This window comes from Ictalurus furcatus, chromosome 5 (assembly GCF_023375685.1).
Source record: "Ictalurus furcatus strain D&B chromosome 5, Billie_1.0, whole genome shotgun sequence".
In the NCBI taxonomy this organism is placed as follows: Eukaryota; Metazoa; Chordata; class Actinopteri; order Siluriformes; family Ictaluridae; genus Ictalurus; species Ictalurus furcatus.
In genome coordinates, this window is record NC_071259.1 from 10187069 (window position 1) to 10203852 (window position 16784).

At 38.2% G+C, this 16784-nt stretch overlaps 1 protein-coding gene across 1 annotated transcript in view; it reads left to right on the forward strand.

The window, feature by feature from the left end:
• cacna2d3a (calcium channel, voltage-dependent, alpha 2/delta subunit 3a) overlaps nucleotides 1-16515 on the forward strand; it is a 418100-nt gene extending 401585 nt beyond the window's left edge. Inside the window, exons 34-37 of the mRNA XM_053624733.1 lie at nucleotides 646-760; nucleotides 8425-8537; nucleotides 10322-10404; nucleotides 15353-16515. Coding sequence (XP_053480708.1) covers nucleotides 646-760; nucleotides 8425-8537; nucleotides 10322-10404; nucleotides 15353-15445 — 404 coding nt within the window. The 3' untranslated portion in view covers nucleotides 15446-16515. The remainder of the gene's footprint in view (nucleotides 1-645; nucleotides 761-8424; nucleotides 8538-10321; nucleotides 10405-15352) is intronic.
• The last annotated feature ends 269 nt before the right edge of the window (nucleotides 16516-16784 follow it).

Genomic DNA, 16784 nt, shown 5'->3' on the forward strand with positions numbered 1-16784 from the left:
CTTGTCAATTGGATTCAAATCTGTCGTGAAGTTAAACACTTTGGGTAAGACATGACAAAAAGAAATGGAACCCTGACATTTAAAGCTCTAAATCCTTTTCCATTCTGTTTACGAGGGGTATTAAATCAGAGTCCCTGGTAAAAGCTGCGTATTTTTGAGAAGGTCACAGACAAATAAGTTATGTAAATAAATATATATTTAAGAGCAAGCCTTAATTATTTCTTTATGTATTTAGGTGTTTACAAGCAGCGTTTAATCTGATTCAAATGTCAGCTCATATGTGAGGTATTTGTTTGTAGCGTTTATGTAGATTTATGGATGTTGAATAAAAAGGTCAACCATAGTGAAAACAAGGTATAGTTACTCTTGAGAGCACTAGGTGGCATCAGATCTAAATAAAAACATGCTTTTGCTTGCCTGCAGCAAAGAGATGTCAGTCTCTGTGCACTGTATATTGCGTCTTTTACACGATGCTTTGCCTGAGATGCAGATACTTCAAGAAATATTTTTTAACACTCTTTTAACACTTTTAACAATTTAACTCTCTCTATCTCTATCTGTCTGTCTGTCTGTCTGTCTGTCTGTCGGTCTGTCTGTCTGTCTGTCTGTCGGTCTGTCTCTCTGTTTGTCTGTCCACTTAACTAGCCCAGAGAGATGGTCGGACTATGTTGGTTCCATGCGATACCGAATACCCGGCCTTCATCTCAGAGCGAACCATTAAGGAGACCACAGGGAATATAGACTGCGACGACTGCATTAAGTGAGTGGAATTCTAAACACAGACAGAGAGGACATACTCCATCTCATAAAGCAGATTACGCACTCACAGGCCATGGCTATGAATTTCAAAACAAGGACACTTGCCAAGATTTGGAGGTAAATCTCCTTCCACCGTTAGTATGCGTCTAATTCACTTTTTAAGATACTTTCCTAAAATCCTCATCTCAACACTTGTGTGTATTGTATGTGTGTGATTTTATCAGTGTGTGTTGGGTATCGAGTGCCGAACATGATCCATACATCTCCATGTAAAGGCATTAGCTTTGCAAATTAAATCAGAGACAGTTTGTCTGTGTGTATTGTGCTCTATGATTTCTGACCTATTCTGCAGAAATATTATACACTCGTAACCACTGCCATTTCTCCTGTCTGCACAAATGGCTGCCACTTTAAAACACAACACCTCTGCCGGTACCATATAATAAACATCACAAGCTTTTATTAACTCCCGCTGACATTTCAATCTCTGGACTCGTCAAGGGCTGAGACACTAAAATTGAACGGTGGAGTTGTTTTTTTTGAGAAGCGTCCACTTTTGTACCAATTCAGTCCATATTTCACTTTTACTGGCTTGACTGCACCGCAAAATGGCAAAACACAGGGATGCAGAGTATTGCTTTACAGTATGATTTAAAATACACTATTTGGAAGGGAAAAGTATTTATTCAGAAAGGAAATTATAGCAATAGTTTATTGCGCGAGTGTGTTTGGGTTGGGGTGAGTTAGTTACTTTAAAAAAATCCATGAATATTTTTAATGTGTTAAGTAGTTTTAATCTGTGTGTAATTCACTTGGAAATTGTTACTTTAATTTGAAACCTTGGTTCTAACTATTTAAAAAAAACAAAAAAAAACATTGTTAGTATTGTTTAAAAGTATAAGGAAATATAAAGTTTCAATATTACCTGCTGTGATTTTTTTGAGAGTAAATTTTATGACACAACATCTTAAATTCACAGAATTGTAACACAAAACCTTTTATGGTCTCTCATTCTCGGCTATGGCATAGTGAGGTATGAGTGTGTGCACATGTACATATAATGAGTAGTGTGTATTACACAAGGTTGTGTGTAATGTATTTTTGTACATGAACTGCTTTGCTTCATTTACTGAAACAACTACCACACACAAACACATACACCCCAAACACTGGGTGACAAAATTGCAGTGAAGAGCACATAGGAGCCGAGGAATCTTCCTGAATGTCGATATTCAAATCAGGGGCATCACAACTGATGAACTTGTGCATAATTAAAACAACAAATAACATATGTGGCATGAGACACCGCAGCTCAGTATGGCCACCGGCCATAACTCCTTTTGTACATTTACAGCCGGTGGAATGGCTTTGTCAAGTGCGTCCAAAAGCACATCCCACAGGCCTGCATCCACTCGACCTCCCCAAGGCCTGTACAATATGAAATCAAGGTAATCTGGTTAAGTGTGTGTGCCCAGAGGCTAAGATTACCTTAATCTCATTTGGATGGAGGAAATTGATTAGAAACATACACACACAAACACACAGACACACATTTTTAATGTTACTTTGTGAGGTACCTTCACTGACTTATCTAGCTAAATTATGCTACATGTCTACAATTTACTGAGTTCTACAGTATGCACCCTCCACCAGACTGTTTCCCTATCAGAAAGAACCCTTTTCTGATACCATTAACTGTCTAATAGGTCTCTAAAACCCAGAGAAAAGGCCAAGTGTAATTCACTCAAAACATTACTTTCAATTGAAACCTTAGAGTTAAAAAGTTTAATTTGACTCTTTTGCACAAAACATTTGTACATGTTAGAAATACAATATGTTAAATATAATATAAATATAATATTTACATTGAGTATATCTATATCTATCACTGAGTAAGTCTTACTCTGAAATATTGCTTAAATTGTAAGAAAGTATAATGTGTGCTAGGGGTGTAATGCAATGTAATACAAATCACTATGTTCAATTTACAGAACATTTACAGAGCATAACTTTTTTAAATTCCTATACCCTGTAGAGCATTTTGGAAAGCTTTCTATCTTCTGCCTAACATGACTGAGTAATCAAGCTAACTATGTTTTAAAACAACATCGTCTTTCCTAAGCTACAGTTGACAACAGCCAGATTTACTTTAGTTTTTGGGTTACATTCCAGAAAGATCAGAAAAGTTTGCTGTACATGCTATCAAAATCTATTATAAAGCTGGGACGCATCTACAGTGCAGTTATGCGTCAAAACGGGATCATTTAAGTGGCATTTCATTATATATGCCCTCGTGAGTTTGTGAGAACTTTTTCCTTTAATAATGATAAAGAACAATAATTTAAGAATGAGAAAACGTGCTCAACAAACATACAGGTTTTATAATATTTTAAAGATTTTAAAAATTATTTTTTTGTTGAGTGCACCACAGAGATATGTAGCACAACTTGCTCTTTTGTGATCTATAAGCAGGGTTGCCAGATTCTCTGTATTGAAATATATACTAAAAATCAGACATTCACAACATTTGTTAACTTGTTTCCTCCAAACCGAATGAGAAAAGAAGAAAAATGTGTCCCTTTACTATTCCCAGACATTTCGGACTAGTTTCAATGTTTTTGTGTATGGTTATTGAGTTGTAGTTGAGGTGGGAATTTTGTTTAATAACCTGGTAACACTTCCACGAGCTGTTTGAGTAAGCTGTTCTTTGAAGCTTCACATTAAAGTTAAAACCTTATGCTCGCATGACCTTTTCTGTTGTTTCGTCCGGCAGGAATACCAAAAATATCAAAAGGTTTCCTTTTAGTTACTGAGATTAAGGTTAGGGTTAGATTTAGATGTAGGCATAGCATTAAATATCTGCATTCATAATTATGTCAATGGCAGGTCCTTGTGTGTGAGAGAGAGAGAGCTCACTGAAGCATGGTGATGTTCACTGCAGTCACACACCTGTGCACTTTGTTGTCCTTACTTTCCTAAGAGTGCTGTCAGAAGGGGATGTGGGTGGTTTATCATCAAAGCCCTTTTTTACAAGGAGTATAAACTTTCGGTTACAGCCGCCATGCCCCTATCACAATGATATACATCAGCCCTCCACCGCCAACATTTATAAAGCTAATTTAAGTGCACTTAAACTGGGTGGAATGTGCAGAGAGGCATTTTACTCAAACCTTTAACTTCTGATCCAATCCAAAAAACATGAATTTACAATATGCTTGCTAAGTATTGATTGTGTTTCAGGGGGCCATGCTGGTTTTTGTTTAAAAATGAAACCTTAATGGACCACTTTAGCTTTAGTGTGTTGCATTAGTATTGAATAAAGTGGTATTAATTTTAAATCATAGGATTAAGTTAAAACTGAGGTCATGCCTTGGATGGAAACGTAGCTTATATGCTCTACATGAACATTTTTTGACAAAGTAATATTTAATTAAGAGTCTGAGGTCATTGTGTAGAAGCATTTATTTGGATGTGCATGTTATACATACTAGGTTGAAATAAATTATGTGTACACATTAACATTAGGATTGTGATAAGATTTGCTAAAGGGCATGACTTCCCAAGGCTAATAAAAACCGAGATAGTTTATCATTTGTGAATTATAAATAGCTTTACTCTACATTATAAAATAATATAATAAGTAGTCAGAAGTGAAATGATCAAATCAGGAAAATACCTCACTTTTCATGATAATGTAAGTGTGTGTGTGTGTGTGTGTGTGTGTGTGTGTGTGTGTGTATTTTGGTCTGCTGCACTGCTTGACTTCTTCCCCAGCCATTAGCATCATTGAAAGTATCTGGGTCTGTGTGTGTCCTTGTGTGTCAGTGTGTGTTTGTCTGTTTGCACATGTGTATATGCATATGTGTCTGTTTCATTTGGAGTACAAGACCAGATGCAGCTCAAGTGAGAAGTGTGTTTATCACTTCCCATCAAGACGTGCTTCTCTTGCCAGGATTACTATCTCTGTTTTATATCTTTAAATAAGTTGAACTTAATCAAGCTTTTGTGAAGCTGATCTAAACTCTGGCTGTTTCCTGTCCAAGTGGACTAGAGTTCAGTGTAGGCTGTTTTGAATCACTGTTTGTTGGATATTTCATGACATATTGGCTACATAGAGGCTTGTGTACGGTCTGTTACACTTTTTGAAAATTAGGCTGAATAGAAATAGTCAAAGGTTACTTGAGGTTACACCAAAGTTAAGTTATTGTTGGTTGGATCTTGCTTTGTGGTTGGTGGTATGGTTTGAAGTAGGTGTATCCTAGAAAACCTTGGATTTAATAGATTTCTTAGAACAGCTCATTTCCAGGCAGCAGTTATATTGGGTGTTTTAGTTTTTTGTTCTATTTTCATGTCAATAGTTGGACAAAGATGAGGGAAACCAGGGTTACATGAATGGTTTGGAAGGCATGATTGTTAATGGTTTCTGTAGAAAGATTCTTCATAACTATCAGGGGTGTCACCACAAAAGGCACAGAGGGACTGACTACTCATGGGCCCCAAGTGGAAATGGTATGAGGGGGGAAAGAAAAAAAAAAAAAAAAACATTTTCAACACAACAAACAGTATTGTATAGAAGCCAGTTTCTGCCAGTTGAGTAAAAAAAAAGATTCTGTAAGTCATAATAATGAGAAACTTTCTTGTAATAATGACTTATTTTCTGATACTAATGACTTAGCATCTCGTAATAATGACTTCTCATAATAATGACTTAACATCTGATAATAATGACAACCTCGTAATAATGAGAAACTTTCTCGTAATAATGACTTAATCCACGCATGCGCTATGTGTGCAGGCATGCAAGCGAGGTGAGCATGTGCATTGCAAATGCAGAATGGCTGAACTGTTTTGAAAGTAACTGTAAGTTAAACTTATTAATGCTTTGAGCAAACGTTTACATCGTTTAATGTAAACGATGGGGGGGTTGTCTCTGAACTCAGTGTTTATAATGGTTGGCTATGTGCTGCACAGGTGAGTGGGATACAAGTTTAAACGCACTTACTCTGCAGGTGAATCATGCACATAATTAGCTCGTGCTGCGCAGTTCAAACAGATAGCATCGTTTCGTCTCATCATCACAGTGTTTGGCGTACAGAAAGCACATGATCAATGTGAACTAGTCGACTTAGTAATCAACCATTCATCGACCAAAATGCGAACTAAGCGAATCACAGTCTGTGTTCAAAAACTGCATCTTTAAACGATGCAAACGTTTGCTCAAAGCATTAATATACTACGGTTTAACTTTCAGAAGTATTCAGCTGTTATACAGATATAGTTACTTTCAATACAGTTAAGCCGTTCTGCATTTGCAACGCACACGATGGCCTTGCTTGCATGCCTGCACATTGTATTATTACGAGAACGTTTCTCGTTATTAAGAGGTTAAGTCATTATTATGAGCTAGTTTCTCATTATCATGATATGTTAAGTAATTATTATGAGAAAGTTTCTCATTATTATGACTTACAGAATCATTTTTTCTTTACTCAACTGTGGTGGAAATGGGCTTCCATAGTATAGGGCCCTAACAAATCAAAAGTCAAAGTTGTTCTTTAATTAATAAAAATTAAATGTAATCCTTGGCAAATTGCTGGGGTATAGGAGGAATATGTGCTGTTAATTGAGGTTTGTTCTTTTTCTTTCATTGCTGTAATGACAAGGCTCTGTACAAAAAAAAAAAAAAAAAAAAATTCCCATTATTGCTTTATAAAGTATTTATTATATATTCATGAATGCCCAGAGTCAGTTCCCTTCAAATAAAGAGTAGTAAAAATAAGTTTTTAATTAAACATTTTACTTAATATTGCCTGTAAGCTTGAAATATGTAAATAAACTGAATTCTTATGCATTAACAAAAGTACAACAGTAATGGCCATATTGAAGCTTGAGGTGATTTACATATATAAAAATGTCCCCCCAAAAAACCCACAGATTTTACATGCATGTGCAAATAGGATTATAGTCTGTTTGAGTTAATCGTGTGACGATATTAGCATAAAAGTTCAAGAAGCAAAAACCTTTTTTTTGTGTGTTGGAAGCAAAAGGATTTTTTATAATTTTTTTTCACATAGTTATTCTAACTTTCCAAACTTTGCTCTAATTTAGGATTTCAGACAGAAGCTAGTTTGAATTTTGTCTTGGAGGATGCTTTAAAATAGTAATAGTTTTTAAGTTAAGATAAACACAAACATAAAATGTCACCTATATATGTAATGCCCTATGATAATCTGTTTACAGCATGAACAAATCTTTGTGACAAAAAAAAAGGCAGTTAGAAAATTAGAAATCTGCATTTTTAAATAAAGTCACTTCTGTTCGGGTTTGAATATTTTATCCTGCATGGACAGGGACATTGTTATCTCTTCTTATGTCATTCTTGCATACTAATTATGCCTTCCTAAAGCTAGCAAATATACGTACAAAACAATCTTTATAAATTGATTAATTTAATATACTTTTTTTCATGAAGCAGACAATAGCTTGTATTGATTTTGGCATTTGCATTCTTTATCTGTCAGTAGTGTGTTACTGTAGCTGTTCACATGCTAAATGTGTTGGCAATTATGGAATTTGCAGTCTGTTCATGGTTTTCAAAAGAGATATTTTAGAGGAGAAACTCTTGGATTTTGTAGAAGCAATTCATTATAAAAATATGAAAACATGAGATTAGGCAGAACTCATTTTTCCACAAACAATTACGTCAGTGTTTAATAGAACGGACATGTGGAATGCAATAAAGTGCTGGACGTAAGTCTATTTCGAAAATAAAAGTATTCTTAGTTGATTTCAGCAGAGATTTAGACGCATTTGCATATCATTCATATCTGATTAATTGAGACAACATGTTAAGCAGTGCGTCTCTGTGCTTGATTTAGATAACAGCCAGGTCACAATTGGGTCTCTGGTTATATCAAGCCCTAGACAGTGTATATCTGGGATAGATTGAGAGTGTTGGTGCTGAGGTCCTAGCTGAGCGGACAAGAATTCACCAATTGTGCGATAAACCACTGCACGGGCAAAACTATAAATCACTCACACTGTGGAAAAATAGGGAGACAGAAATAAAGAAAGAACAGAGGGATCATCCTCTCTTATCTTCTTCCTCATAAGTCTCGCAGAAATGCATAAATCAGCGAGCTCAGAATCCATCATGCCAACCTATTAAAAAACCTTGTATTAAAAAAAAATAAACAATTGAATTTGAGTGTGGTTCTATTTTGTCCCTCCCTTTGCATTTGAGTGTTTTATATTTTGCAACACTTAACTGGCCAGGCTTCGGCTTACTCTGTGAAGTTTGATTAAAGTGGTGAGCGAGGATGAAACAATGGCAGCACATCTGGTGGAGCAGAGCATAGTATGGAGAGCTACAATCCACTTGGCAAGCACAACCTCATTAATACGTATACAAATCACACCCTCTCAGGCCGTTTGATATATGTCGTGTTTGTCCTGTGTGTGTATGTGTGTATAAGAGAGAGAGATGGAGAAAGCTGAGAGATGAGGTGACCAAGGATGTATGTTATCTTTTTGGCATATACATATAAAATCTCTAACAGTATGAGTGGAGTCAGGTTTTTGATATATGCAGTGTGTCACAAGGCACGCACATATACAAACACACCCCACTTCTTATCTGCTCGTTCTCTCCCTGTGTCTCTTAAGGTCATTTGTCATTCAGCAAATTCCAAGCAGTAACCTTTTCATGGTTGTGGTGGATAATAAGTGTCACTGCAGAGATTTTGGACCCATCACTATGGACCCCATCGAAATTATGTATATCCTTTAAGAAATGTAAGTAGATAGGAAGAAGCCTGAGAACACCCATGAGCATGGGAATAAATGATCAGTTATCAATTTCAATTTCATTTTCAAGTTTCATTTGTCGAAATGATTTGGTATGTTACATTAAGTTGTGTCTTTTTTTTATTATTATTATTATTTTTTTAATTTAAAGCTGAAAGGACTGTTGAAGTCTGCTGAGGTCTATTAGGAACCCCTGTACACCTGCTCATTCATGCAGTTATACAATCAGCCAATCATGTGGCAGCAGCACAATGTAAAAAATCATGCAGATACAGATCAAGAGCTTCAGTTAATTTTCACATCAAACATCAGATTCAGAAAAAAATTAATGGCATGGTAATCATGTCAGATGGGCTGGTTTGAGTATTTCAGAAACTGCTGATTTCATGGTATTTTCACACATAAGTTTCTAGAGTTTACACAGCGTGATGTGAAAAACAAAAAACATTCAGCGAGCAGAAGTTCTGCAGACAGAAATGCTTTGTTGGCCAGACTGGTCTGAGCTAACAGGAAGTCAATAGTAACTCAAATAATTACTCCCTACAACCGTGGTGAGCAGAAAAGCATCTCAGAATGAACAACTCATCAAAGCTTGAGGTGGATGGGCTACAACAGCAGAAGACCACATCAGGTTCTACTCCTGTCAGCCACGAACAGCAACCTGAGGCTACAGTAGGAACAAACTCACTCAAAATGGACAGATGAAGACTGTAAAAAAAAAAAAAAAAAAAAAAAATGCATGTTCTTTTTCGAATTCTTCAACTGTCATATAATTGGCTGATTGGATAATTGTATGAATGAGCATATTACTATTATTATTATTATTATTATTATCATTATTATCTTATTTTTTGATAATATTGATCTCAGCATATAAGAAATTATGCAGCATATTTGCCCAGTGGTCAGTACGGATTATTTTCAATTGGTTTTGTTATACTTGCAATACAATTTGCTGTTAATATTTCAGTATAAAGTGCTCAAAAGTCTACTTAACTTTTTTTTTGGTTTACCTCTTTATGGGCCGCATATGTTGAGATGTTATTTCATGTATTCATTTAACACACACACCTGTCCTTTTTCCTCTATCATATAAAGGTCCTGGGTGCTAGGTCTGGTGTACTTGTTAACATTTATTTTTATTTATTTGGTCCAGGAATTGTGGTGGGGAAAGCACAAATATAAACATGTTAGCAAAAACTTGTGAATTGTTGATTTGTAATTTTATTTTCTTAAAGAGAGTTTATATTTGGATTCATTTTTTGAATGGAGATGAAAAGGATAAGAGATGTTTGTGCTGAAATTAATAGTTCTCCACAGTAAGTATGCTGAGGTTTTTCAGTACAATGCACTCTCTCTTGAGCAAAACAGATGGTATGTTTCACAATGACCTAGAATGAAACGATGATCAATACCAGACGTTCACTCTCAGTAAAAATGCTCATATGGGTCCAGTGTGTTTCTGAGGCATAAAATCTGACAACATAATTTCCTATCACTGCTCTTTGTCAGCTCTATAGATGTCTGTCTGAGTGTATCATAGGAAGATGCTGCAAATGATAAATATGCAAGTGTAACTGGAACTGATTTGAGTACAGTTAAATTACTTAGCATTGTCTAACTTGGCAAACAAGCTGTCATTTTATAATACAGCTGGTTTCTTTAAAAAAAAATCCTATAACATCCAGTTTGGTGTTTTTATATTTAATTCTATGAAATGCCTGTTACATGTGTGTTTTCCTTAACCCCAGTGCACATAATGAGTCACTGAAATGTGAGCGCTTGAAATTGCAGAAGGACAGAAGACGTCCAGACACATGCCACCCCTTCCATCCTGAGGTAAAAAAAAAAATAGCATTTAAAATACTTTTATATAAACTTTAATGTCAATGAGAAAAATATACTAAACATTCCATTCAAAATATTTTTTACAAATTTGAATTAAATCTATGACTTGGACACCATGGTTAATTTGATTCTATAACAGCCAAGTCAAGCAATGTTTTAACAAATACAGTGCCCTCCACTAATATTGCACCCTTGGTAAATATGAGCAAAGAAGGCTGTTAAAAATTGTCTTTATTGTTTAACCTTTTGATCATTTGTTAAAAAAATCACAAAAATACTCTACTCTCATGGCTATCAAACAATTGCAAGCAAAACGATTCTATGAATTTCGGATGACCACCAGAGGCGGTGCTTTAAGCACCTGGATGTCCATCACGTGCAGGTCGAGTGTTTGTATCAACAAAGTCACCTGTGACCTGGGTGATGTATGCCCTTTGCCTCAGTACTAAAGGCACGTTTACCCAGGAAGTGACCTCTTGGCAATCTTCTTGCGAATATTCTGAGTGACTGCCAAGCTCTGGCAATCATCTGAAATTCATAGAACCATGGTTACATACGTAACCGTCATTCTATTTCATTTTGACTGACTGCCAGAGGCGGTGCTTTAAGCAGCTGGATGAGTAATGCCAACAAGGTTACAAGGAAGTCCTACATGCTCTTTAAAAAGGCTGTGAAGCCAGAGGAAAAAGGCTGTAGCCTCTGGCTTGTGCGTGACCACATTAATCCTATAAAATATTGCAAATGTGCAGGTTGATGCTCATGATGCAGCTGCACAAATATCTGAAAGAGGGGACCCCTCATAGGGCTGCCCATGAAGTAGACACACTCCTGGTTGAGTGACCTCGAACCTGAGGAGGGATTGGGAGACCACTACCCTTATAGGCATAAACAGTAGCATCTACAATCCATTTTGACAGACGCTGCTTGGACAAAGCATGACCTTGAATATGCCCTGTATGACAGACAAACAGTGAATCTGACTTCCGGAATTCAGCAGTCATTTGAATATAAAAATTTAGTTCTCTCACTGGGCACAACAAGTTCTCACTCGACCCCTGCTCATCCTCCTGAGCTGGGGGCTCAAAAGATGCCAGACTGAGGGGCTGGTTTGTATAAGACGAAGAAAAGGTCCTTGGAAGAAATTAAGGGTTTGGCCATAAAGTTACCCCTGTATCCCCAGAACTCCAGTGGAGGCTGCAAGGCCTCCATCAAGGAGAGACTGGAGAAAGCTGAGGATTACTGGTATGGAACAGCGTGTCAGTTCCTGATTGTGCGCTTGGCACCCCTCAGAAAAAAAGCTTCCATCTGTTAGTATACAACTCATTGGTGTAAGTTGCCCGGGAGTTGTGGATGGTCTGTACAACTGCTGGATCACACAGCCATAATAATGGCTCTGGCCCTTCAGAGGCCAGACCTAAAGTTGCAGTCCGTATGGGTTCCAGTGCCAGATTCGGCCCTACAGCTGTGAGATGAGATCCATCTTCACAGGGAGGCACCAAGGATCCCTGTACAGTAATCTGTGTAATATTGGGAACCACACTGTCCCTGGCCATTTGGGGGCTGCTAGTAGCAGCTTGTGATTCCCCCCAAGGATCCCTGTCTAGGGTGGGCAGTATCAATGGTAGTGGAGGAAATGCATACAGCAGTTGATTTGGCCATGCATGGGCCAGAACATCTTGGCCCAAGGGGCTTGTTCATTTCCCCAGTGAAAACCAATGGGGACAGTGTGTCAATGACAATGAGGCAAAAAGATCCAGCTCTGCTCTGCCATATCTGTGCCAGATCACTTGCACTACTTTGGGGTGCAGTTTCTATTCCCCAGGATGGGGGCTTTGCCGGGATAGGAAAACTGCAGCTGTGTTTTGAGTGCCTGGTAAGTGTGTTGCCATCAGGCTCAATAGGTGAGGATGGGCCCACAATAACAGCTGTTGGACAAGCCTCAAGGATTATTTGGACCTAGTGCTCCCTTGGTGATTTATATGATAGACCACAGATGTGTTGTCTGTTCTTATGAGGACATGCCTTCCTACCAGAACTGGGAGGAAATGTTTGAGGGTGAGCAGCACTGCCTGTAGCTCCAACACATTTGTGTTGTTCCTGCTGTCAAGGAATCCATTGGCCTCTGACTGTCCTGCATTGCTATACAGCTCCCCAGCCTGCCAGGGAGGCATCTGTTGTCACTAGTACTCTGCTAGAAGGTATGGCCCCTAAAGGAACCCCTTGGGTAAAATATGCTTCTCTCCTCCATGGGCGCAGGCACCTTAGGCAACTGGCAGTACTCTGACCAGCTTGTGCCTGTGTTGAGTGGGATTCAGCCAAATTTGGAGAGGCAGTAATGACAGAAGGCCCAAAGGGACCACCGCTGAGGCTGCTGTGAGCATACCTAGCAGTCTCAGAAACGATTTGAGGACCAGAGCCCTGCCTCTTCTGAAGTGACTGGTGAGCTGGAGGATGTTGTTGACCCGCCGTTGAGAGGGGGTAGCCATCATAAACCATGAGTCCAACTGGATGCCAATAAACATTATTCACTGTTTGGGTATCAGAGAGCTCTTTCCATTATGCACTGTAATCCCTAGCTTGGTAACATGGGAGATCAGAAATGCTGATTCTCTGAGGGTATCTACCCTTGACTGGGAACAGATCAACTAATCATCCAGGTACAGGAAAATTCGCGTCCCTCTGGCCTGTAATGGAGACAGTGCCACTGCAACACACCAGGCGAAGAACCTTGGTGCCAGCGAGATCCCGAATGGGAGCACACAAAACTGCTAAGCCCTTCCCTTGAAGGTGAAACAGAGGAATTGCCTGTGCTGGGGTGCAATTGGAGCATGAAAATATGCGTCTTTCAGGTTGATAGTTGTTAACTAATCGTTCTGCCTGATCCCTTGCAGCACATCCACTGTACGTAGTATGTGGAACTTGAAAACCTTGAGGTGTGTGTTCAGAGGTCTTAAATCCAGTATGGGGCAAAGTCAGCCATCTTTTTTATGATAATAAAATAAGTGAAATAGAATCCATTGTTCTATAAATCTGTAAGGCCAGAGCCTTGTTTGGGTCCTGGACTATGGTCATTTTGACCCCATGGAACCTCAGCGGTCAACGTCTGAATTGAATGTTGTAGCCCTGTGACAGGGTGATACAACCCAGGGGTCTGACGTAAACGCTTCCCAGCACCTGAGCTGCTGGCTGGTGAAGCGCCTGACCGCAGGAGTGGTACAGTCATTGTCTGTACCCGAGGTGTTTGTTTCAGTGGTGTAAGAGTTAGAGTGTGTTTTCTCGGGAGAGCTATGAGAATTGGAGAAAGGTGGACTTTGGACTTACTCATGAAAGCAGTTTGCGTCTACACAATGATCTGGTACTCAGTCCTTCTTTACTCAGGACTCAGGACTTTTCCATCCCTTCAAATGAGGTACGTGTCTAACTTTAACCATGACAGTTTTACTTGCTTTTTGGGCTAATTAAACCGCTTAAAGCTCTGCGGGCCATCGTGTGCAAAACTATACAAAGAGAGTCCGCATTGAAAGGAAGAGCCTTCGCCTTTTATTCGTGAAAAGCTCAAGCCTATTAGCTAACTAGCATTCCAACATTTCTCTCCTCCGCGCTGCCTCCGGCTCAAGGAAAACAATATTATAAAAACTGTACATACAATACATTATATGATATTAAAGCTCCATGGGCCATCGCACATAAAATTATGCAACAAGAGTCCGTGTTGAAGGGAAGAACCTTTGCCTATTTATTCGTGAAAAGCTTGAGCCTATTAGCGATCTACTATTCCAACACTTCTCTCATCCATGCTGCCTCTGGTTTTATTATGTTTTCTTCCGTAGTCACGCCAGGGGCTAATGATTCAAATAAACAGGGCGTAGGACCTGCAGTGCTATCTATTGTGTCTCCATTTAGCCCTGGGGATTCAGGAGGAGAGAAGTCCTTTGCCTCATCTGCAAACTTTGTCACTATCCATCTTTTTTTTTAGTGTTGTGAAGGCTCGCCACCCTCTTCCTCTCCTGCATTTCACTGCCATGCCCCCTCTGCGCACAGCCATCCACGAACATTTAAGCTGAATTTTTCAAAAACATTGAAAGGTAGACTTGAGATGAAAGAGGGATGTTTCATGACCCTTTAAACATTTAAAGACCATTTTTCAGCCGCCTTTGTTTACCGAGGGTGAAAATATTAGTGGAGGGCACACTACTATTCAGTCAGATTCTGCGCTTGGGTTACTGACTGTTCTCACTGAGTCAATGTGGTTTCCTCTGGGCTCTCTGGTTTCCTCTCCAAAACATGCAGGTGGATTGGCTACACAAAACTGCCCATAGGTGTGAATGCATGTGTGCATGGTGCCCGGTTTAACATGAAGGGTGTATTCCCATCAGTGTTCCCAGGATAGACTCTGGATCTACCGTGAGCAGGATAAAGCACACGGAAGATGAATGAATGAATAAATAAATAAATAAATAAATTGATATTAAATCTACATTAAAAAAACAATTAAAAGGCTCACTAATAAATTCACTAATAAAGTTCACTAATAAATTCTGTTCATAATTATAACATTATATATTGTGATCTAATCATACTCTGTAATCCACTCTGACCAGGATAAAACACACGGAAGATTAATGAATGAAAGAATGAATGAATATTATATCTACATTAAAAAAAAAAAAAAACACCTATTAAAAAGCCTGTAGGTTAGCACAGTTGTCTCGCACCTCCAGGGCTGGGGGTTCGATTCCCATCTCCATCCTGCGTTTGCGGAGTTTGCATGTCCTCGGGGGTTTCTTATGGGTACTCCAGTTTCCCCCAGTCCAAAGACATGTGTTGTAGGCTCCAGGCTCACCGCGACCCTGTGTAGGATAAGCGGTATGGAAAATGGATGGATGAATGGATAGATGAACATTTTGATGTAATCTGTCTTGTTCTGTTTTGTCTGTAGGAAAACTCTATGGAATGCGGCCAGGCGTTAAACTTGACTCCGTCTGCAATGGTAACATTCTTTGCTTTGTTAGTTGCACTATTTCCTAGGTGACGAGAGTTACTCAACCCCTATAACCATGGATCAGTTTGACCAGCCTCGAGCTTATTCGGCATGCAAAAGCGATGATGTAAACAACTCCTGACACTAAGCAAAATAAGAAAACATAAAGAGAATGGTTCAGACTCATGGAGATTCCTTTTTTCTTTCTCTCCCTTTTTCTTTTGAATTTGTGGGCATTTTTCATGGACGTTCATAAATACTGAAATAAATATAATGATGATAATATTCAAACTGGAGTATTGCTGGTGTGCTTGTTAAATCATGAATTCCAAGAAGATTGATTTATTTAAATAATAAAAAAAAGAATGAATATTATACATCAATATACTGTATTTAAACAAGAAAAGTAATTATTATTTAGAAAAATATTTAGCATTTTCATGTGTTAGTTAACCATACAACTGTGATCCTGGACTTTAAAGTCTTCAAATGTCAGTGGTTCTGTATGAGATTTGCCTTATAATGAGAGAAATTAGTCCTGTTTGTTTTGTTTTTTTTTTTTTTAAATAAAATGATCCTTAAAAATACAGTGAAGAGTTGCATGATGTCTGCGTGTGTGTGTGTGTGTGTGTGTGTGTAACATTCAATCAAATACCAGGGCTTTCACTCACACTGCAGGAGGATATGTTCACAGCCTCCATGCACATCTGCACTCCATTAGGATGGTGCGAGACAGACAGACGTGACCCAAGTAGAGAGAGCAGTGTTCTTATTCTGCACTACACAAGGAATTAGTGTCTGTGTGCTTATGTGAGGAGCAAAAATGAGGAATCCCATTTCATAGAAAAATTGGACCATTCCATGGCCCATTGCTAATGAACAATATCACCCTTAACCATATTTTCCTGTCTCTCCAACGTTATTGACATTTTGAAAAATGAAGTGGTAGTAATTTTACATCCAGAGAGTATCAAGAGCCAAATAACACTCGAGGTGAATGAATACTCCATATATCTAAATCATTGATCTGTAATATCCAGATTATTATTCTGCAATATATTTTGCTTTATTTTCTAGTTATTAGCATCAGAATTACAAAATATTCAGCATTTAGACTTTTTGCTAGCACAGAAAATGTCAAATGTTTGACTAATTGTGATGGGACTGGAAATTTGGCTGTAGACAACTTGGATTACATTTTGCTGACAGTTACTATAATTTTGGCAACATTTTATTTTTAAAAAACCCATAAAATTATGGCAGTTGCTAACAAATGACAAATTTTGTCATCTATAATGCTATTTATTTGTTTGTTTGTTTATTTATTGTGTAATGCCGCATTTCTTGAAATGATTATTCCTTCCTCTGCTGTCAACTTTTTACTGTTTTC